The 23691-nt window shown below is 36.4% G+C and overlaps 1 protein-coding gene across 2 annotated transcripts; it reads right to left on the bottom strand.

Annotated features, from left to right (window-relative positions):
- Positions 1–34: 34 nt before the first annotated feature.
- UFL1 (UFM1 specific ligase 1) lies at positions 35–20104 on the bottom strand. 2 transcript variants are annotated; one of them, XM_085056311.1, is made up of 19 exons: positions 19947–20104; positions 18867–19012; positions 17960–17988; positions 17114–17211; positions 16176–16290; positions 15800–15930; positions 15100–15158; positions 11680–11826; positions 10404–10579; positions 9542–9721; positions 9071–9191; positions 6745–6867; positions 4877–4997; positions 3824–3987; positions 2651–2781; positions 2429–2509; positions 1579–1664; positions 961–1141; positions 35–268 (listed from the first exon to the last, which is right to left on the bottom strand). In XM_085056311.1, exons 1-19 carry the CDS (start codon positions 20021–20023, stop codon positions 56–58), a joined length of 2379 nt encoding a protein of 792 aa, XP_084912437.1. In that variant the 5' UTR covers positions 20024–20104; the 3' UTR covers positions 35–55. The 2 variants fall into 2 exon arrangements, with proteins under 2 accessions (XP_084912437.1, XP_084912436.1); XM_085056310.1 differs by having other exon boundaries at positions 6745–6870.
- Positions 20105–23691: the final 3587 nt, after the last annotated feature.

Raw genomic sequence — 23691 nt, forward strand, 5'->3', positions numbered from 1 at the left:
TAGAAGAAAATAAAATCTGACTCTATCATGGAGGTGTATGCGCTGAATAATAGTTTTATTCCTCTGTTACAGAAAATTTCCGAGGTCTGAGAACAAGATCTTTGATAGAGGTAGTGATTTCCTGGAGTTCTTTTCGAATGCTTTCTGCTCCTTCCTCCTCTTCCATGTTATCTTTCGTGTCACTGTCTCCATGTTCAGTTTTCTTAGTCTGGCTAGTCAATTGTCTCACCACTAATCCATGGTATTTGACTAACAGTGAATGCTGATCCTGAGGGCAAAAAATGAGAACAAAACCAGGGGATGTCAGTGTTATAGAGAGGGTAGACAGACCTATAATTAAATATTTAATTTTTTAAAAAGCATTCTCCCATTCTTGGGTAAAGAGAGTTAGTGATACATAAATATATTTCCAACTAAGTATTTGACAACCCAAATTCTGAGAGACATTCAAGGAGGCAGAAAACTGAAATTGCATCCATGCTGCAAAAACGGGACAATTAACCACTGAAGCATGAAAGCAATGTAGTTAGTAAACATCACCAGTTTTGGCAGTACAAAATACAGAATTTCAATGTATTTGCTCTTGAAGAGGTACATCTTTCTTTAAAACTGGATTAGAAAAGCTTAAAATGCAACCTCTAGCTCAGAGGAAAGACATTGTAAAAATGTTGTAAGAATTGTAACATCCCCAAGACAGAGCTGTCTCTATGGGTAAAGGCAAGGGACTAGTAACAGACTGATTTTTAATTTTATTTAAAAAAAATTGGTAACAGATCCCTGAAATGATAGGTTTGAAATACAGTACAGATCAGAAGAATTGTATATTCTGTACATAAAGTAATGTTTAGACATGAAATCCAATGGTGTCAGGTTTATGCAGCAGAAACAGTGTAAGGCACAACTTTAATGTTCTGTCACGAAAAAAAGGTAATTTCCCCTTAAAAAGCTAAAAAAGAATACCTCTGGGATCTTGCCACTTAGGAAATTAATTATCTGTGGTACTGATCTTCCTGGTGCATGAAGCATACAGTGAGTGGAAAACTGAAATAGCAGTACTGATGTCAGATGCAGAATCAGAGCTGGATCTTCTGTGACTTTGAGCTGTTCAATCAGAGCTTGTCTATGCTGAAACAGCACTTGCCTAAGGAACAAGAATATATCAAACAAAAATATGAATCTATGATTCTATCATACAGTAGTTGATCACAGACGCTAAAACATACCTAACATCCATTAATTTTAATTTTCTCCTCTAACTGACCATTTATGTGAAATTCAAAAATACTAATTAAAAAAAAAGCTATCACTGGCATAGCTCAGGTTTTCAAAGACCCCTAGAGAATTTATACACTATACTGCAGAAAGCTGTGAGTCAAGAAAATTAGCCAAATGTGAATTCTCCTCTTCTCCTTCTCCCATGGATTTAAGACTGCCTGACTTTCTATTTTTCAGTTAAGCAGTTCAGAAAGAAGGACTGGCTCGTGCTCACACATTCAGAGTGACTGCTCCCATACTGACCAATTCAGCATTTGTGCAGCAATATAGCTACATTTCATAGAATAAATAAAATTAACATACCTTTCCTTCTTTTTGTCTCCTTTTTTCACCATAATACCACAAATATCCACTGCAGAATCAAGGCACGAAAGAAAATCTTCTATACTCTATTAAAAATAACATAATTACTTAATTTGTGTTAGCAGATTACAAAGAAGTTTAACTACTGTTCACATTAATTGCACAAAAAGATGACTGTGAATACACTTGAAATAAACTATAGAGAAAAAGAGAAAGTAACATATATTTAGCAGAAATTGCCTTTGTTCATCTTTCAACAGTTCATATGCTTAAATACTAACCCAAACTGCAATTAATTAGTCTTGGAAATGAAATTTAAAAAATGAACACATGTTCTAGAATTATTAACAGATATATTTTTTTAATTAAGAAACACCTCAGGATGGCCTTTTGCATAAAAAGTTAATAAATAACTCTCTTTGTGCCTACACTGCCATAATCTGAATGTTTAGGGTTTTTTTTTAAATATCTGTGATTTTACTAGTTAAGAAATACATGGGAGAACAATCAAGAACTTTGGGAACAAAATACAAGAAACATCAACCACTTTACACTGGAGATTCTCTCAGTTTTCACTCCTCACCTCCCCATAAAAGACACACTGGATTCCATCTGGCAGCAAGGAGCCAAAGGTGACTAGGACTACCAGTATCAAAATGTAAGATCACCTTTTCACCTCTGAAAATTCAGATATGAAAACACACTTTCTCTCACCGCCTTACACAAATTCAAAAGATTATTTTGCCTTCATCCTTCACAGCAGCAGTGGTTATGTACTACACTGTGAGTGTCAGCTATTTATTGGAATTGTATCAGCAGAACAGAAAATCTGAACTTGGTTTCACTTTACCTTGCCATTCAGAGAAGTATGCAGTTTCATTAAAGGACCTTTGGTATCTTCTGGCAGTTTACCTAAAATTTTGATTCTGCCCTGTATGGGACAAGAATAGAAATAATCTGTAATAATTATCATCTTTTTAGATGTAGGCATATTTCAACTGAAGCGATTACTTACTGAACAAACATGACTGATCTACTTGAGACTGTTAGAAAGGAGCTGTTATTTCTGTACCTCACTTGTGATTGCAGAGTAATTTTCTGTTGTCATCATTGACTCAGATGCCAAGAAGTTGAAAACCAGATTTGTAATGTCTGTACACAGAGTCTTTAACAGGTGCTTGGCAAGGTTAGTTTGAGTGTCATCTGTTAAAAGAAATAAGTGATTAAAGTAACTTATTATAGTTATCTGATTCCTATGATATTAGCACAGCACCTTTTAAACTGTGGACTCTATCAACCATGAGTAGTATGGGAAAGTTATCTGGATACATGAAGTTAACATCCCTCATTTGCTGTAACATTCTTATGGCACATTCTTCAGTAAAAAATGTGAACTTTCAGGTCTGTAAGAACATTTTAATATGTTGCTAATATTTCAAAGGTGTATTTGTATAAGCAGTAAACTAGTCCCTGTACAATCAATCCTCCTGAATCATTGCTATTGATCATGTCAAAAGTATAGAAAGGAAAATTCTGCAGAACAAGCAGTTAAATGGAAGAACAGGCATGTGACTTTCAGACTGAAATCTGAACAAAGGCTAATGGGAAATAATTCCATATATTCCAATATATCGGAATATCAGGTTGTTTTGCCACTGTTTCCTTGTGTTAGAAGGAAAGATGGAAGATGAATACAGCAGTGATTCTAAGAATTATCTACAGTATTTTCCTAATGCTAACTTTTCTGTCACACCTTACAAGGTAACCCCTTGCAAAATGAACCTACAACTTTCTCACAGACTACCCTCAAGCAGCAGCTACTTTCAGTATCAAACCTACGAGGTTTAAACAGCAGCTTACAATCCGGTGGTATTCAGTTCTTTCATTACTGGCACAGCTGACAGAATGAAGTGAGCTTACTAGTTCTTTCCCTTTTTAAATTTTTTTACCTAGTCGGTGAAAAATTGGAAGGAATAAGAATGCTTGGGAAGGAAAGACAAGAACACACTTATCTTGACATAAAAGAATATGGGCATGAAATAAGGCAAATGTATTTCAGTAAGTGTGAAAAGCAATGCACTTCAGCCTAAGGGTAGTGTTAGGCATATAAAACACATCTCAAGCTTTTTCTTTTTAGATTTTCCTTTTTAAACTGTTGCTCCTCTTTGACCTTTAATGTAGATTCTCGAATAAATTTAATATCCTTGAAGAAGCATATTTATTTTTCAAAGTATATATTTTGTACCTGTGAAATGCTTTGCTCCCTTTTCAAATAACCGAATGTTGTTGTACAGGTTTGAGAATTCCTCCTGCAAGTCCTTCATAGCCTGTTTTCTGTTAGCTCCAGAGGAAGATGTTGAAGATGTAAAAACAGAACGCACAACTTCCTGGTAAGTTTTTGTTAAAGGTCTTAGAGAAGGAGAGAAGAAAGGAGAAAACATTGAGCAAAGTGTGAAATGGTACAAGGTTTTCCCAGATATATCAGCAATAAAGAAAGCTACCTCATTATGCAGTAAATGAATGGGACATGAATGTTAGAGAATGGTGAGATAAACAAAAAGCAAATAATGGAAACCAGAAAAAAACCCATGAGGAAATTAAAATGCACTTAATAGCAGATGCACCAATGTTATAATATGTGTGGTATGTAAATTCATGCCAAGGTTTTAACTCTTAACAACTCCTAAATGGGAACAAGGTGAAAGATAAAAGGATTTCCAGAAACAATGCTATTCACAAACTTTCAGGAGTCTCTGGACAAATTTCTAAAGATACAGTTGCTATTGCACTCCAATGTCATTCAAACATTCAAATGTGGCTATTGCAGTCTTATCATGTCCCTTTTGCTCTGAACATACATATTCACATCCTCTTTTGTATGGAACATCTTTTAAAAGAAGTGATTAATCTTTGCATAGCTCAGTTTGCTGACGTAACATTCTCATGGGTATCAGTGGTGACAGAGATGGCAGGAAACATGAACATACACCAAAGGCTGTCCAGAAGATGGGACTGGTGAAACCCCAGCATGGATCACTGTAAGGGGGTGGAAATACACCCATGAAGCTGAAAATAAGCTTGCAGGACCTTATGTACAGCTAAGCAGAAGCACATTACTGTGTCAGCACAGCTTTCTAACATGTAAGATGTGTGTAACACGGAACTGTACAGAAAAAGAATATAGTGATTCACTTCTATCAACAAGGCACTTTTTTCTAGGCAAGAAAACTGACTGAAGTGTAGATTCATCTGAAGTGAATGACAAATTTTCTAACTCCAGCTGCATTATTGAAATTACCTTCTTAGATGTTCAGCAATTTCTGTAATAAGCTCTTCAGGGCAATCATGCATGCGGGTCTTTAAAACATCCTCAATTTCCTCTTGTGACATGAAAGAGAATTCTGGCTTCTTATTCCTACCTGTAGTGGCCATAAACAACATTCACTGAGAAAACATTCCACTTAGTATTGCTGCAATTACTCTGGGGCCTGAGACACTGCAAAGCCTCAAAGTCCAAACACCACAGAAGAAAATGCATTATCAACAATGGAAAAAAATGGATGATTATACATGACAGCTGAATTTTACATGTATGCAAAACTGACACAATTTCCCTTTAGATCACTTAGAAATTTCTGTAATAGACAACTTAACTGGTGTATCAGGATATGCATTTCTGGTGAGTCGTTTTTTCAGACTGCATGGCCCATTAGTTTAGAAACCATAATGCCACCAAGACCAAAAAGATTTTAAAATGCCAAAACTGAACAGTGGTCCTACTTGAAAGATTTCACAAGGTTGCTGTTTTTATTTTTTTAAACTCCATGTAGTAAGGTACGCAATCGTGTAACACAGTATCCTAAACTTGAGGTTACAGTACAAAATCTGAAACATGATAAAAACGTAATATTAAACCAGACAAGGTGTTCCAGTAATAAAATCAACTTATATGCATGCAATTTAGTGCATCTGTATTTTGGTTTTGCACAGAACATGAAGTCTTCCTGGGTGCTGCAGAATTTAGTTTTTACATGTAACAATGAGATCAGAATGATGACAGAGAACCAGAAAAGGACAGGCAGTTCATGCTCCAGATGTGCCTTAAAACAGCCTTATTCTGCATATAAAGTGACTGAATGTTTGGAGATCAGTGATGTTCCTCATTGTGCCACAGTAGCAATGAACACACAAGGTTATTATAAACAGGTCAAAAGGGTGCTTAAATCAGGTTTTTAAAAGGATCTTATTTACATTTGAATGGTTTAATCAGTTTAATTTGAGATTATGGTTCAAACTATTATAATACAGTAATACAAGGAGCAATTAAGAGCAAAACAGAAAGCCTGCATCAAAATTAAAAAAGTGAGTGAACACTGTTTTACTCAGTAACTGAGCAGTCCTGAAAACTAATTCCATTCATATTTGAATTACAGTACTCTGTGAGAGCAATATCAAACAAAACTACTATACTGTACTTCACACTTCAAATATCATGCTTAAAAGTATTTTTCACTCGGGATTGGAAGTCTGGACACTACATATAAAATGGAAGCACACACTTCTGGTTCTTCACTGAACAAAAGAAAGAACACAATTGCTTCATTTGCAACCACTGTTTGCTCTAAATCTAACAATGTTGGCTTTTACTTCTTAGCAAGCCATTCATGCTCCTTCTTGTAATAGCGAAGGTAGAAAAACAAGCACCAATAAGGAGCAATATTAAAACTATCAAAATATCAGTTTTGACTGTATATTCTATCCCTATGAAGAAAAACTGTTTTGATTGCTATGATTTGTTAATTTTGTCATTCATTTTTCATACACTATTCAGCAGGTGTTACAAAATCAAGTGTAACATTCACTCCAAAATCTAAGGCATTTCCTACATAAAATAAAAAAATAAAAATAAAATGCTATTATTTCCTTGATTTAAATTTCTTTTTTAAAGATTAAGCTATACTTTTCAGTGACTGTGGTATGTCCATTTCATTTAAATAGCAGCACTGTATCTATTGATACAATTTAAACTAAATAGCATTATCATCTTGACATTTTACCTTACTTTATCAAAACAGTGGGGGAAGAACAGACGTAGAAAAAAAAGCAAGTGGTAAAACCATGTTGAATAGATATGAATAGATAAGTGCCTAAAATAAAACGACAAACCTGTGGCAGTCCCTTGTGACTCTTCATCGCTGTCAGCATCTTTTCTTCCTTTCTTTTTGGTTTTCTTAACCTTTATCTCTCTGGCATTCCCACCACCTCCTCCTCTCACGCTTCCACTGCCCTCTGGTGGGGAATTACTTGCTTAGTACACAGGCAACTCATAGCATTTTAAAAGTTTACAATACCATGGTAATTTATCTGTGTTACTTTTTAATGCTGAATTGAAAACCACAACCTGATTCTAAACACAACCTAAAGCACATATTCCAGAATTTTAAGGCCATGAGTTTAATTCTTAAGAAGAAAACACAACTGAAGCAAAGCTTTGTTTAAACTAATGTCATTAACAAACACAGACACTAATTAAAAAAAAAAAAAAAGCAGTGTCTTTTTTCAGCTGAAAACTGTTCATAATGTAATGGGAGATTTTCTATTGGCAGAAAATAACATCTCAGTAAGCATTTGACATTTTTATTCAATGATGCCAAATAACTGAGCTGGTAAAAAATATTTTAGATAATGAAACTTTGTTAATAAGAATCCTACACTAAAAGCAATTATCCAAAAAAATCATGAAAGCACACATTCAATTAACTAGTGCACTAAATCTTTTTCAGCTTTTCCTAGATGACTACAAAGCAATGGGATGTTCCAGTTCTGACACACATAATAAATTACTTTGTTCAGAAGTCCTGCAACCAATGTATTCAACTGCAGACAGAATGTCAATTTGCTATACACAGTCCCTTTCCACAAGATAAGGTGTTCTGATGTTTGTTCCCTTTTTCATAGCTTTTTGAATTATTTTTTCACTTGGAAGAAATTTAAACTCCAGAATAACTGGTTCCATACATACGCTATGGCTTAGAAAGTAGTTATTTTTCCCATTTAAATATGGTCCAAGAGTTCAAGTAACTACACTACGTAACTACGATTGTTTAAGAAAAGGAGACACAAACACGTGTCTTTGTGATGATACTACTACTTATAAAGCTAACTGCATCTGTAACATACCATAGATGGATTTTTAAGCATCACTTTGCAGGAACAGTGAAAAAAAAATTGGTGCTTTTCAAAAACTTGTTTGAAATGTGACTGCATTACAGTAATTACATTACATAAAACTGTTATGTTAGGGTTTTTGTCAGGTAATGCACATAGCAGTCCATAATAAAACATTTCAGCGCAGTGCTTGCTGATGGTGCAGCACATGTTACCTGTGGATATGAATTTGTCTAGACACATAGTACAGGCTCAGTAGAGTCTCACTCCTCAGAGGGCTGGAAATCCAAGTCATTCTATTATGACAGTTCAATTAAAGTTCAAGCTCCTCTACCTCAGCTATGAATTAGAAAAACCTGCCATCTTTTGTGGCAAGAATAAATTTAATTTCCATGTCAACTGAGGTCTACTTTTTTTTTTTTTTTTGAGAGTAGAAAGTTCTATTTAGCAGATGAGTACATTCAATTAAGCCAGATGCATCAGTGCTCTAATTCTCTTAGTTTCAGTAACACAATAACACTCTGCATGTGAGTTCAACACAGATTGCTCAACTATGCTGTAGCAACACAAGAAGCACATAAAGTTTTTGGGACTCAAAGTACAGTCTTCAGACTGAATACTGTTTTAAAAGTCAGAAAGATTTCAAAGGGTTAAATCCACACATTTTTATTTTTCCTTCAATTAAAATCTATTCCAGTCACCACAAAAATGGAGTAAGGTTTGGGATTAACTTAATCCAGAATATACCTCAACGTAAACTGTCTTTATCTCCAAGTAACTGTTACATGCAAAAACAACAAAAAATTCTATGAGATGGTTTTCTCAGAAAACATGTCAAGTATTCTCCAAAAAAAAAAAAAACCCAAAAAACTCATTCTCAATTTAGACAAAGTTACTTTGGAATTAACATCTTAAGACTAACAACAAGAAATATATTAATTTTCCTGGATCCCTGAAAAGTGGAGACTGAAAGTGTATCTATACTGTGTAATAAAACATTGCACAGAGCAGAGGTCCCAGAGCTAATACTGATTTTACTCAGTCTTATGTGATCATACTGTATAAAATAATAAATGAACATGGATTCCTTGCTTCTAAGAACAGCTACCTCATGTTGAACTAACTCAAGAGACCTTTATGGTACTTCCTCTGCATTTCTAGGTTGGAAATTAGTCTCTCAAATATTTATTTCTTAAATATCTTCAGCAATGGACTGGAGGCATTTAATACACTACAAAATATACTAACTTTATCTTTGACTATTTCCAAGACAAAAAAAGCCTTTTTTCTTTTTTTTTGCTTAAGCTAAATATTGATGTTTTACCTGTTGCTTTCTTTCTTCTTTCATCCTTTTTGTCTTTTTTATTAGCATATGAGTTCTCTAAACAAGAAGCCTGTTTTAAATCTTCTTCAGTGATTAAATTAACAGGGTTGTTTTTAATTTCCTAAAATGAAGAACATGCACTTCATAGCAAAAAGATACACACAGCAATGGAAGAAACATACAGAAACATTTACGCCATTTGGCCTTTTCAACTACACTAATCAAACACGTTTTCCAAGTGCAACACGTGAAGAGACAAACTGTTACTGTGACTGTGCTTCCTCAGTGCACCAGAATATATGTTAAATTACACCCATTAAATATAGAAACCTTCTGTCCATTAGTTTTGCTTCTTTCCCAGCTGTATTTCAGATGAGATGTACGGAAATGGTAACAGCAACTAGAAAGTCACATGAGCTTTACCCTGACACAACGTGCACTGCCTCCTGACCAATAGAAAACCTACTGTACCTTTTCAGCTTTCTGTTGCATCAGATCAGAAAAGAGATCAGCACAGCTGCTTAGAAATTTCTCACTGACTGCAATGGTGTCACTGAAGACTAAACCTGAAGAGCTTTTGTTTAAAGATCTCATCACTTGCTGAAGCAAAATCCCAACATCTTCTACTGACAATGAGCTAGGCAGAAGAGTCTAGGATAAAGAAAATAAGAATACAATAACCCTGTATGTGGATAAAAAGAACAGAGACATGCCATTTGACATCTGCTAACTATTTAGAAAATATTCCACTTTTCAAATTAGGCTAGCAATTTAAGAGTACACACTATTTCAAATCTTCTACATTGCAAATCAACATTGCTCTAGAAATGTGTGTTACCTCTGGGCAAATGCATGCAAAATTCTTCAAAATGAAGCTTAACAGCTACAGTGCAACACCAAACACAATAAGAGCAGGGCTTAAGACTGACAAGGTAGTGCTGTAAGGCCTAAAATTAGGAATAAGACACAACAAAGTGGCTAAGATCCCTCTGCTCACCAAAAATGTCATAAGCATTCAGTTTAGACATTTTCTCAAAAAGAAAGTCCAAGAGAAACATCTTGCTCTCTAGCAAAGTACTTTAGTACTAATTTTGAAATGAAAGTTAGTCTTACATATCTACAAACTGAATGCCAGTATGTCCTTCCACTGTTTTTGTACAGATCTAATAAAATAAAAATAATGACTTTTTACTTGTCATTTTACTTAAAATGAATTTTCTTCTTTGACAAGATGGAATTTCATTATATATATGTGTAGTTTCAATGAAGTATCATTTGACACAGAAATAAGAAAAAAGAAATAAATCCAACAACAACTGAAAGGATTGCTTACTGCTACATCTATCCAGGTTCCAGAGCTGATGGCTTCCTCTACAGAGGCTTCAACTTGATCCACAATTTCTTGACCAACACAAGCTGCTCTCAGAAATAAGAGTTGTGCAGACTTGTACCTTTTTTTTATGTAGGCTGATGGGTCAGGGATGCCAAGTCTGTACAATGCATCAAATTCTATAAAATAGTTAGATGTCTGTTAAAATTTAGTTCCTTCATATACATGTAAGATCTTATGTGATAACTTTATTCTGAAAGCAGGAAATGAAGAGTTATACATAGTTTTTATACAAGTAAAATGCATTCTTAAGCTAACGCTGACCTAAAACTTAGCCCAATACAAGCTACATCTAAATGTTGTTAATGGAAGTATGAAGATTAAATCATGGACATGACCTTGGTCTGAGTTTAGGAAATTGTTCTTTTCAGATTCTTATACCGTTAAGTTTATATCTGCAGTCATATCTTCCCAAAGCATTCTAAAACAGCATGAACAATACTTACAATACATACAATGTCTAAGTGTTCTGTTTTCAACTATTTAGCAGTTTATACTCAAGAGGTTTTGAAAACATTCGAAGTCTGACAGATACTCCATCAGTCAAGCTGCACTACAGAAACACTTAGTATCATTGTAAGTTATGGTGAACCTTTTCAATCTGAAAGACTAATTGCTACTTAGGGACTGACCCTTTGGGACCATAAGGGTACATTCCTCTATTTATTCAGATCCACATTTTCCCATAGCTCATGGTGTTTTAAACCACCATCATCCAGCATCACTCAGCTTGAAGTTAGATAGAATTGTCTGGATTCAAATCAGGACACTAATGGTACTCACTTCACTTCTACAAATGTTATTTTGGAAAAAAAATCTTCCTGAGCACCGCACATTCGGACTATTAGCAGCCAAAATTTAGTTGTAATCTGGACACCTGGCCTGAAACTCCAGCCACGATGATCCGAAAAGTCTACAAGGAGCAGGCTAACACATGTTTTCAGAGCAGTAATAAAAAGTATTCTCACAAATTCTGGTTTTGACAAATAGCTACTGTTTAGCAGAACAGCTCCTGCTACTGAAATACAGCTCCTTGTGATAAAGTAACACACACCATTATGAGCAAGATGGTCTTTTAGCAAAGGAGTATCAGCTACTGTATTGATTTCCACTTATCCTTGTGAGCCTTCACTCTAAGCACTAGCTATATTGAGGTAAGACCAATTACCTAAACTAGCTTTAGAAAGCTATTTTATCTGTAAGAATATAGATTAATTACCTAAGTAACCATTTTGCTTGAAAAAGGAATCCACCCAGTTGTTCTGTGTTCTGGAATAGATGTCTGGAACAAACACAGCCTTATCTTGTCTCCCACCAACGACAGTGCCTTTTAGACGACCTGCATTAACAAGTTCTTCTAGCAAAGCTGCAAGAGGAAAATAAATGAAGAGACATTTCCTAAGTCAATATATTCATTAATCAAAAGATATTAATAATTTTCCCTGGTTTGTTTCTTCTTTCTTTCCACCAATTAGTTGTCTGTGCTTGTTCTAGTGAAACACTGCTGAGCTCTATGAATGATTTTTAACACTTACAAGAATTTGTTCACAAAAGCTCTGGAAATCAGACAATGTTTTCAAAGAGTGAGCCATAACGGCAGGATTAAAATGTTTTCTACTGAACACATACCTGGGTAGTTCTACCTTTTAATTTAGAAAACGCAGACATAGAAGAATCTTTCTCTGGCCAGAAAAGTAAAATATACCAGCATTTTATTAATAATCTCTTTGAATCCACTGCTTGCACGTTAGCCAATATGGAAAAAAGAGAGATCTCAACACACTAAAATGACACGAGAAGTTATTACCTAAACTGCATAACACAGGTGCCAATAATAACCTCTTGAGAATGCACAAATACCGCTGACAAAGAACATATTTGTAACTGGTAGTACCAATGTACTAAGCACTTCCCAGTGCTAAAAGAGATTTTTTAAAATCCATTAGAGTTGCATAGGGATATCTGATTTGCCTCCTATGTTCAGCTTTTGCCTCTTTTTAATACAAGCGATATATTAAAAAAATCAGTGACATCAACTGCCAAGTCTGCTGATTTCCAGAGCTTTGCCAGATGGCTTTTTAATACTCACTTTATATTAATTTCTATTTCATTAAAATACAGGTTTTACTCTGCAACAAAACATTAAATGGTATCATCACATGGCAAAGCTTCTTCCTCATTAAATATGAGCAGCAGTCAACACTACAACATGCTTAGCACAGCACACAGAAGTTTAGCTAACTTAAGCAGGAAAATTTACCTGAAAACCCAGCTCCAGAAGAAACATTGCATATTAAATCATGATAGCTTTTGTCAGACATGCTTATAGTGTAGATGAGACTCTATAAGCTAGCAGCTATTGAACACAACTGCCACTAGCAAAGCTGAACATTACTTACACTGAAAAAATGGAGAAGAAAGAGAAACTGATTTAAACAAGATGTAACTTTATGTAATCTAAGACAAGAGCCAGAAGTCATGTTCTGCCATGGTTCAGTTATATAGAATAAATTGAAATTTATAAGACCAATTCTGGAAATAAAATTAGATTTTTATACTTCCTAATATTTTAGTTACCCTAGAAAATAGAGTCAATTTGCCTATCGCACTTAAGCAAATGTCAGAAAATACAGACTGGTTCTCTGTTTGCAATTTCCATTTCTTTTTATTCAAAGTTTTTAGGAAAAAGAATTAGACTTTGCTAGACCTCCACAAAATTGGTTGAAAATCTATTAATGAACCACAGTCTTTAGGGAAAGATGTCAGAAGAAAAGAAATGAAAGGAAGATGTAAATTAATTTCTGTATTCTATCAAGTGCCAGTTCTAAACTCCAGGGCAGAGGAGGTGCTTTCAGATATTTCACAGACTCTGCTACAATTATGTCTAGAAGTTATATTGGTTTAAAACAACGGGACCTCCTGCAGAACTAACATAAACTCACATTTATTTTTAGAAGTGATCATGAAATTTGTAGTGTCCTATTAGGTCTCTGTCAAAGTCTAGCAAAGACAATAAGTGTCCCTATATGTCTGTCCTACACCAGTAACATAATATTCAGAAATTAAAAATATGTGATTCCATTATGCTTTGTAATTAGTGTTTTAGCCTAAAATGTTTCTCATTTCCAAAACTACTTTTTATCATAACTTTAGGTGAGCTTAGGATGAATAGCAGAACATCTGTGTGATAGAACCAAAGAATAACATTTACCCAGTCTAAGCCCAAGTGTTGATTAAATAATAAGCTGTTTGTAAATTCTACAAATATTACACCAAACCTGCATTTTTATTCTGGAAGAGACAGAAAAATGAAAAAGGCTACTTTAAAACAAGTTGCTAATAGCAACAAACATAAAAAGAAAAATGTCATTAAAAGGTATTTTTCCAGCATTTGTGAAATTGAAATGTTATCTCAGAAAATGGACACAGTAAAACCAAATGTGGTCTGGCAGTGAGTAGAAAGATAAAAAGCTCTTTAAAAATTAAGAAACAGCAGAGGTAATGAAAGACAGTAGTAAAATCTAAAGAAAATGATGAACAAACTCACTAAAAAACCCCCATGAAACTACTAGAAATACATATTGTGATGATCACTGGTGACAGGAAAACACCAGAATTTCAATTCACGTTAACACTGTACATGATCAAAGCAGGATGATGCACTTGAAAGACTTATTTTAAATGGAGTGTAAACAAATACAGAACTTTGCTGGGTATTGAGACAATGTTGTAATGCGATTTCACGGAATTTTCCTTTAATCTATAAAAACCTGGATGGCACATAAAAAAGTGAAAATTTTTAATTGATTATGTGGAAGTGTTTATATGATTTTAAGTGCTTGATCTTTAATGAATAAACTTGTGGCAGAGAACAAGAGCGTAAGCAGAGATACTACAGTGGAGCTAAAGTGAGCAATGCCCTGAAGGCAAAAAGACCCAATCAAACAAGAGAAGCATTAACATTCATGAAAAGAGATAGAAAACCATTAAAGGATTTTAAGGACCAGGAGCACTTGGTCAGCCAGCATAGAAGACTAATGATGCTTGAAGCAGCATTTTGAAGAGATAGGAGAGGGTACACAAAGTGACAAGTAGTGCCTAAAGATTTCAGCAGCTGAATAGGGAATCTTTATGCACTTTTATTTAGAAAAGGAACTGCAGAAAATAAAAGCAAACAGTTTAAGGATATGTTTTATCTCTCAGCGTATGAAATCATTTAACTAAGAGCACAACAAAAGCTTTGCTTCCATTATCACAGAAAAAAGTCTGTAAATAAAATCCCAAGCAGTTAATACCATTTGGCTACATAAAATCTGTCCCCTTTTGTGTGCTTCAGTGATAAAACTGCCAGTAGCTTAGGGCAAATAATAAAAGAGATGAACAAATAACTACTGTACTTCTTGCATCACTATGCCCCCAGAGGCATCTCGTCAACACATGGTTGCAATGCTTTGGATACAGAGAACATCCCTTCAATTATGGATCCAGAGGGTTTAATACTTTGTACACTAAAGAGAAACATATTGTTCTTTATTTCAGAATTAAGGCTATATACTAAAATGCTTATTTGAAAGTACACTTCTAGCAATGAAGAATGGTTTTTCTAACAAACACACAAAATATTCTGAATGAAACTCACAGTAAAGTAAATGTTCTTGAAATCCATACCGAGTGATCAAGTTACTTACAGGTGTAGGCCTTGGAAAAAAAGAAAAACAAAACAATATAAGTTAATAACATGAAACTGACGTGGAGAATCTAGAAATAAGAGAGGGTAATCTAGATGAACAAAACTCTAGATGAAAGTCTCAGGGTGCTACACTGATGTTTAAAACAGCTTACAAGGTTTTAATTTTGAATTACTGTGAAGTTGTAACACAAAAGCTATGATAATTATTGTAAGGAAACTTCTGCTTTGCTAAGTCTTCCTCTTCCTACAAACTGACACAGAAACTTATTCATTTAGTAAGCAAAACTTATCTATAATCACATGTAGCTGACCTCATCAACATGGAACTGAGTAAGAAGTAGAGGAGTGACAAGAGGACAGATATTCCACAAACAAATGGAAGAAGTACAGATTAACATTTTGTTCAGCCAAAACACTAAAGTATGTTGTATAGTGTATATTGCTTTATCTCCCTTGTTTTTCAAAGGAGTCCCCACTTCTACCAAGGGAGCCTAACATAACTCAGTATTGGTCTCAGGAACTGAACTGCACTTAGGGGAATCTATCCATAGGTCTAATTTTCTTTTCTTGCTCAATCACAAGTGCATTTGGCCCATAGAGACCTATGGCAAGAATATTTTAATATGTGCTTGCAGGCATTGCAATTTACCGAGTAATGGCAGTGAAGAGCCCACGAATGCGTGCTCGATGGCGGGACACAAAGGCTTCTGTAAAAATCACCCCACGGTTTTCCTGGTCTAGCTGTCCATGAATAATTCTGCCCAAACGCCTGGATAACGCCTGCAAATAGAAGAACTGAGTTTTTCTAAGCATGCCTTCTTCCATCAGATATATGGGTATCTAATGACAGAAAACTTTTGCAGAAGATAGAAGTATGGTTTGGAGAAGCACAATGAAAACTAAAATTGAACCTTAGTATTAATTTTGTCTGAAATGGTGACTTAAAGTCATGCATGCTGCAAAGATAATTAAAGAAGGTGGACACAATCAATTCTGCATTTGGCCAGGCTGGTTGCTTTCATCACCTGTATCAGGAAGTCTCCTGGAAGGTCATATGACTTGCAGAGTTCCGATATTGTCACCTGGCCAGTTTCCTGTAGTTTATCATTTATTTCTTCTGCTAATTGATCCAGGTAACTCCTTTCATAAAAACAAGAAAAAGACAAGACAACACATTAAATGTGAAATTCAAAGTCAAACTCAAGATCACATACTGAATAATTGACGCCTTGTGATATACCTTTTCCTGTTGCATCTTTGCAAAAAATAAATGGGAAGTTATTTTAAATGAATAAAGGAGTTCTCCTTTAAGTGTAAGTGAAAATGTGTGTATTTTTTAAAAAGCTTGAGAACCAGGTAGCTAGGACTAGGACAAGTCATTTATCCACTTGTATGAAAATTTCAAGGAGCAGAAAGAGGAATGAAAATTAGAAAAGGGCTTTAGTAAGCAAGACAGGTCTTAACTATTTCAAGAGTCAGGAACTTCATAGTCTTTGACAAGAACAGATACTGAAGCTCATTCAATAAAAAGAACGACCCCATAAGAGTATTATTTGAGTGGTTGTTAGTGTGATGAAAGTCATGAAATAACTAGCTAAAACATCTTAGGCTTGTGAGGTAAAACAAGAGGTGAGAAAGTCTGTCAACAGCTGAGACAGACAGCAAAGCAAGAGAGCAAATGAGATCTGGCTGCTGTAAACAAAGATACGGAGTAAGAAATGAAGCTTCTTAAGTGCAGGACACTGAACACAGATGTTCAGTAAGGCCTTTACACCATGGATTCACTGGATGCTTTGCTGACATAGGCCTCACTTGCCTAAAGCAGCATTGATCACCACCAAGCAGACGTAGTATCAGCCAAGAAAAATGTACTTCATTTCAGAAGCAACAAAGTGAAAATTATTTTTAGTTTTAAAAAATAAAAATGGTATGAATTATAAATACTGCTCCTGAAGGTACTCACTCATTTATAAGCTGTCCCAATACAAGCTGAATACCTTTTTCAGATTTAACAATGTCATTAGCTCTGTTTTCAATGTGTAGAAGGTCCACATTTATTACCTAAAAAAAAAATCTCTTATCAGAACATTAAATTGAAAATCATTCTCAAACACTGAGATATTATTTATACATTCCTATATAGTGAGGAAAGTTATATTTTTTTTTTTACAATTGCATACAAATGCACTTAATCTGTGTTTTGGAATAAAGCAGCAATGCTTTACGGGGAAAACCTCTTTTTGCAACTGTGACAAGGTTAAAACAAACCTATATAATAAAAAAAAAACAACAGAAAGCAATAATAGAAAATAGGAAACTGGTTTTCAGAAATGTTTTCTGTTTTCAAGCAATTTTGCTCAAGCCTGAAGGGAATATTAGTCACAGAGGAAGCCTACTGGAGGACAAAGATTAGTGAAGACAAGAGAATAATGAAGGAAGAGGGAAGATCCAAAGAGGCATGCAAAGTTAATTATGCATGCTCCTGCAGCTTTAAATTTAAATGGGTAACATATTTCTTTTCTGTCTACCTTCTTAGTTTGCGAAGAAAGAGTATCTAAACAAAAACTGTATATATCAGTGGTGATTTCACAAGTCCTCGATTATCATTAAGCAGAGAGGAGGTTCCAATAAAGCAATAAATGGAGAGATTAAGTACTCTGCAGTATTCTGACATGAACAACCAGCATTTCATAAAATTTGTTCTGTTTTAGAAAAGTAACTTAGCTGGAGTATAACTAATGAACTCCATACTCACAATATACATGGTGAAGAAAAGAAAGAAGTATAAAGTTTTTATTACTACAGTTACCTGTTGTAAGTCAACAATGTTAACTCGACCTTCAAGAAAAATGGAAATACACTTTTAGTACATAAAACATACTTGAACAGATTTAGAATATAGTACAGCTCACTGCACACAATATTTAATTACTTTTTCTGTAGACCAATTAAACTACACCATGAGTACCCAGAGATTGCTAACACTTTCTACCTTTGCTAACACTTTGTACCTTTGCATGATGCCAATAACAAAAAACACAACAAAGTTTAATTCAACCCAAGCTGTCCCACTGGTATGATACACAATAGCATAGCACAAACTGAGGCATAACTGCGGTAACAGTGAGAAAATGGCTAATCTGTATGAACATAATAAGAAGTTATTCTTTCTAAACATATGATGCTGTGAAATTCACCCTTAAGTATAACTAGACGTACAACACACTGCCTGCTCATTAAAGCCATAGACAAAAAGCTATCTGAAGAGTACTTGTTTCCTTATATATCTAGGTCATATCTTCCAATACAGGTGAGTCCTCACACTGGTAAAAGAAAAGACCTGCCAATGACCATTTACAAATATTATTATTACTAATGGCATGAAAGGAGAATTATTTTGAAATTCCAAATCAAGGCCAGGTACTTAACTATACTAAAATGCCAATTTTTTTTTCAGAAGTATTTTTAAACAACTTCTACCTCAGAAATTCTACATGGGTGAAAATAAACCAAATAATGTATCCTGATATGCTTATCTAAAAGCTTGACACAGATCTGAAGTGAAAATAAACTAGCAGTAGGTGAATTACTCTGTAGATGATGCAAACAGAAGATGACTTTTTCTGAAAGACTAAGGGTATTGAAAACTTTCAAATTCTTTCTGTAGTCTTCAAAATTAACTTCCAAATCCAAAAGAAGGCAAATGCCACACTTACCACCAGAAACATGAAGCTCATCATGGATCTCCTTAGTAATCTGTGCTGGAGTGACATACTCCTTGCCATCAAGTGTGTGCACTACTTCCAGCTGCTTTTCTGCAATCAGCTTTGTGACAATTTCTATACAGTTCCGTTCTGACAATCTATCAACAGCAGAAAGAACAAGCAGTTATTCTAAGGAAGTACTTGCTAAAATTACCTTTAAACTGATGGGTCAAATGTACCAAACACAGGAAGTACAATGCAAATTGCTTGCAGTTCTTTGCGAATATCCTTTTTCAAAAAAACTAACGTCTGCATCCTACTTATCACCTACGAAATCACCCATATGGCTTCACTCGGGCGAGTCATCTCTGCCAAACTTTTACTCTCCTCCTGAACAGCTGTCAGCCCTGTCAGCTGTAACAATGCACCTTCTAGTGAATTTAGGAACGCCTGTACTTACAGAATTCGTGTCTCTGACACTTCTGTTTGCTTTTATTTTTGCTCATTTCGGATTTATTTTCCTTTAACAAAAACAAGTTGTGGGCAAAAACCTCAACTGGTCACGCAGACAGAAGGGAGAAACGGAGCACTGAAGCCGTGATCCTTTTGAGCTACCCGAACTTAGCAGGGACTACACACTCAGGGGCTGTCGCAGGTCTGCCCGTGCTCTGGGCTCCCAGCTGGGCTCACAGCAGTGACACAGGGGAGCTGCAGAGGAGCCGTGCCCGGCTGGGCTCACAGCAGTGACACAGGGGAGCTGCAGAGGAGCCGTGCCCGGCTGGGCTCACAGCAGTGACACAGGGCAGCTGCAGAGGAGCCGTGCCCGGCTGGGCTCACAGCAGTGACACAGGGGAGCTGCAGAGGAGCCGTGCCCGGCTGGGCTCACAGCAGTGACACAGGGGAGCTGCAGAGGAGCCGTGCCCGGCTGGGCTCACAGCAGTGACACAGGGGAGCTGCAGAGGAGCCGTGCCCGGCTGGGCCCTGCGGCTGTCCGGACCGGGGCCGCGGGGCGGAGGGGGCAGGGGGGCGGCCAGCGCGGGGAAAGGGCGCGGCAGGCGGGCTCGGCGGCGGTGCCGGCGCTGCCCCGCTCACCTGTGGGCCACCTCGGCGAACTGCGCCCGCTGAAAATCGGCCGCCAGCCGCCGGATCTCCTCCCAGGCCGCCGCCATCGCGCCGGGACACGTCAGCCCCGGCCGGCCGGCGGCGGGCGGGCAGTGGGGCCGACCTCCGCCCGCAGCGCCGCCCCGCGGCACGGAGGAGCCGCTGCGCCGCGGGCTCGGGCATTGAAAAGGAGCGAACACAACAAAAGCAAACTACGGAACAAGGAACAAAAAGCGGTTTCCCCACTCGGCCTGGCTCCAGCAGCTGGATGCCGGCGGGGGAGCCTCGGGAGCGGCTGTGCTGTGCTGAGCTGTCAGCGGCGGCGCGGGCGCAGCTGGGCGGTGCGGTGCGGTGCGGTGCGGTGTCCCGCGCCCCGGTGCGCAGCGCCGGCCGGAGAGCGGCTGCTCGGGGCGGGCCTGGGCCGCCGCAGCTGGCCTGGCGTGTTCCCAGGAAAATGTCTCTGGCAGGGCTGGAGTCGTGCTGGGTTCGGTTTAAATAGCGTGAACAAAAACTTTGCAAGGTTCTGGCGTAGTAAGTTGTAACAGCAATTGTAGTGGGATAAGGCTGTGGCTTCAGTTTTACTGGTTGCTCTCTCTGAGGTCAGAAACTGGGGACAGGATTCATGTTGCTTGGGCATCTGAGGTTTGCTGCTGAGGTCTGGTCTTGCAGCCTTTGTAGACAGCGAGAAAGGCTCCTCGAAGAGCAGCTGTTCCTAAAACATACATTTAACCGAGCTCACTAGTTACAGCAGGGAGGTGCTGTGCTCCTCCGCAGCCAAAGGAGACAGCCAGGGAGATTGCCTAGCCAGGTCCTCGGATTAGGTGTATTCCTGCAGGATGAATAGTGCAGTGTCAGAATTGGGAAAAAATGTGACAGCGATTTTGGGGCAAATTTTTATGAAGATTATATAGGCATAAACTACTATAGGGAACAGCAGAAAAAGAACTAGGTACTTAGAACAGGATTCCTCCTACCTGACCTTAACTGGATTTGAAGTGCTTTAATTATGTATATACTCTATATAGGCTATAGCGAATCTCTTGCAGCTAAAATCTGAATCTCTCCTTGAGTTGGCCAAATTGGGCATTGTAGTTAAGACCCAGAAGTGAAATACAGTGGCTTGGAACTTCACTTGTGTGTGTATGACTAGAATTCAAACTGGATTTTTGGAAATAGTAATCTGTAAATAGAGCTAAGTTATTGTTTTTGGTTTTTTTAAATGCTTTAAGTTATGTTGCACCACACCAGCATGCAAAGAAAGAGCAGATGAATCATTAAATACACAATAGTTATAAACAATTGATATTTCCAAATTGCAGGTTCTGTTTTGAGTCTGATATCAAATAAATTTTATAAGGACCCTTTCCTTTCCAGATGTATGTACCCCTGCACAACAGATGCATTATATTTTCTATATCTAATTGCTATTCAAGTAGCAATTCAGATTTATTTTTTTCTGCAGAAATCAATTTTCTTTAGACAGCTTCTAAATTAAGTTAAATCTTGTTTTAAAAATAAAACTGATTCATTTTACTATACTTGCACAAACCTCTTTCAGTTAACTGAGTTCCAATGTTATTAGCATCTATTTTATGCAATAAGTATTATGCTGAAAAATGAAGTTGGTACCATTTATTTTACTACAGCTCTTCTGAGTTCACTGATTCCAGAGCCATTTCAGTAACAGAATTTTTTTTTCATTGTTGCAGGTACATAAAGTAAGTGTGAAGGTTTTTGTAGCTTTAGTGATAGCAAAAGTTTAAATAAACTTTTTTGTAATTATTTTAATATGGATTGATGCCTGTATTCCATTGACACAAAGTAAAGCAAATAATTTCTTGTGAAAGCCATGCACAGTATTGCATTGATTCACTCTGGGAATATCAATTACCCTGTCTTAACTGGGGACAATAAAAGCAAATGATGAGCTTATTAATCCTGTCAAAATGAATCAATGCTGTCTGTATGACATAAAGTACATTATGAAAGTTTGTATTCCATTATTCACTTGATAATATAATAGTAATATAGTGGGTGGGGTTTTTGACTACATAAAGTATTTTTAGGAGTATATAGAAAATTCATAGAAAGAATGAGTAATGCAAAATAGAGTGGAAAAAAAGTTTCTAAGATGTGTGGTTTATCAGAAAACTTTCTGCTTGGCGTAAAAATGAATTGGAGGGATTCTGATATGCACAGTATATTTTCCTTTCCCTCAGAAACAGCAGTGTCACACCTTGTTTACCTGGGAATGGAATCTTACCTGATATTTACAGGGCAATTGGATTGTGTGTAGACTATATGTTCTTGATATAGGGAATTTTCTAAGATTAAGACAGGAAATAGCATTATAACCACTGTTTTAATGAAAAATTGGAAATGGGGCAGGTGGAAATGAATAATTAATTGTGTAATAGGATGTCTGAAAATAGTTTGTAAACTGAATGAGAGTGATTATAAATTAGAATTTTTTAAAATGGTTCTTTCATTCCGCATATGTCATGATATTATCTTCATAGCTTGGTAGGCATCTTTTCCTACCAAACAGGTGAGTATATGAATTTGAACAGTTTAGCTGTAAGGTGTTTCTCATTAATGTGTTTACTTTGATTTTAGCAATCTAAGAGGTTACTTCTTGTCTGATTTGTATTTTATTGTGCTGGTATACAAACCATAAGTAACAATTTTGATGTGGTGATTCATAAGGATTACTCTCATGAAGGAACAGGTGCTTAACGACCCCTTCCTTTATCAGAGAGAGCTGACAGGATAAAGCACAAGGGTTTTTTAAACGGGAAATGGCTATTGGACTTAAATTAGGAGAACGGTTTTCACCCTGGCTGTGTGTGCCATGGGTAGCTTTATATTTTTTTCCTTTCCACAGTCCCTTTTTAATGCACAGTTATAAATAGCATAATGTTTTGCTTTTCACTGTACTCTTTTCTCCTGTCATTTGCACTGTGGTTTTGCTAATGGGAGGGTGCTTAGCTCAACCTCAGGCAGCCCTTTCTACATAATTGGTTGAGTTAGGAAACAACACACTTTCAATTAATTAGTGTGATTACCTACCTGACAGTAGATAGGAGAAGTTTGGTACTCATTTGCTTCTTTTTTTGCAGTGAATATTCATATAAATAATAAAGTCTTCCCTGAGCAAAATATTTCTTGACATAAAGGGTATTAAACAGCACATGCATGTGGAAAATCTCACAAGAGTACTAAATGCATCAGCAGCTGCCTCATTCATACACTTTATTAATGTGGTTCAGATGTGTACTCATAAAATTATATTCATATAAGTACCATTTTTTTACTACTTTAAGTAGCTCTTTATGTTAATATATGTGTAGTGCTAATGAATTTTTCTAAGCTTTGAAGTATTAAGTTCAGTTTAAATCCTTGTTTGGAAAGGTAGTTTTCTCTGTTTGGATTAGAAGACTAAATTTACTGAAGTGTTTAAATGAGCAAATTCCCACATTGTGTTTGACAAAACTGGCTTTGATCTTTTCTGAGGAGTGGTTAAACATAATATGCAGAATCGACTAACCATTTGTTTGACCTGATCTTTGAACGTAATTCAGGGGAAGAGACATGTATTGTTGCAGTTTCCAGCCATATGCCCAGTTAAAAATTAAATGTTTGTAGAACAAATTGAAAAGAACAAAAGCCCTTGTAAATACTCATATTTTGTCATTCATCTGAACATTTTGGTTAATGCTAAATAGAAGACTAATTT

This window comes from Lichenostomus cassidix, chromosome 3 (assembly GCF_008360975.1).
Source record: "Lichenostomus cassidix isolate B80296 chromosome 3, HeHo_3.0, whole genome shotgun sequence".
Taxonomy (NCBI): Eukaryota; Metazoa; Chordata; class Aves; order Passeriformes; family Meliphagidae; genus Lichenostomus; species Lichenostomus cassidix.

Coding starts and splice junctions, on each gene's coding strand:
- UFL1 (XM_085056310.1), bottom strand. CDS start 20,023: ATGGCGGCGGCCTGGGAGGAGATCCGGCGGCTGGCGGCCGATTTTCAG. Junction 17,212..17,959: donor ACATTGTTGACTTACAACAG/GTAACTGTAGTA, acceptor TTTTTTTTTTAG/GTAATAAATGTGGACCTTCT. Junction 10,580..11,679: donor CAAGCAAAATGGTTACTTAG/GTAATTAATCTA, acceptor ACTATTTTATAG/AATTTGATGCATTGTACAGA.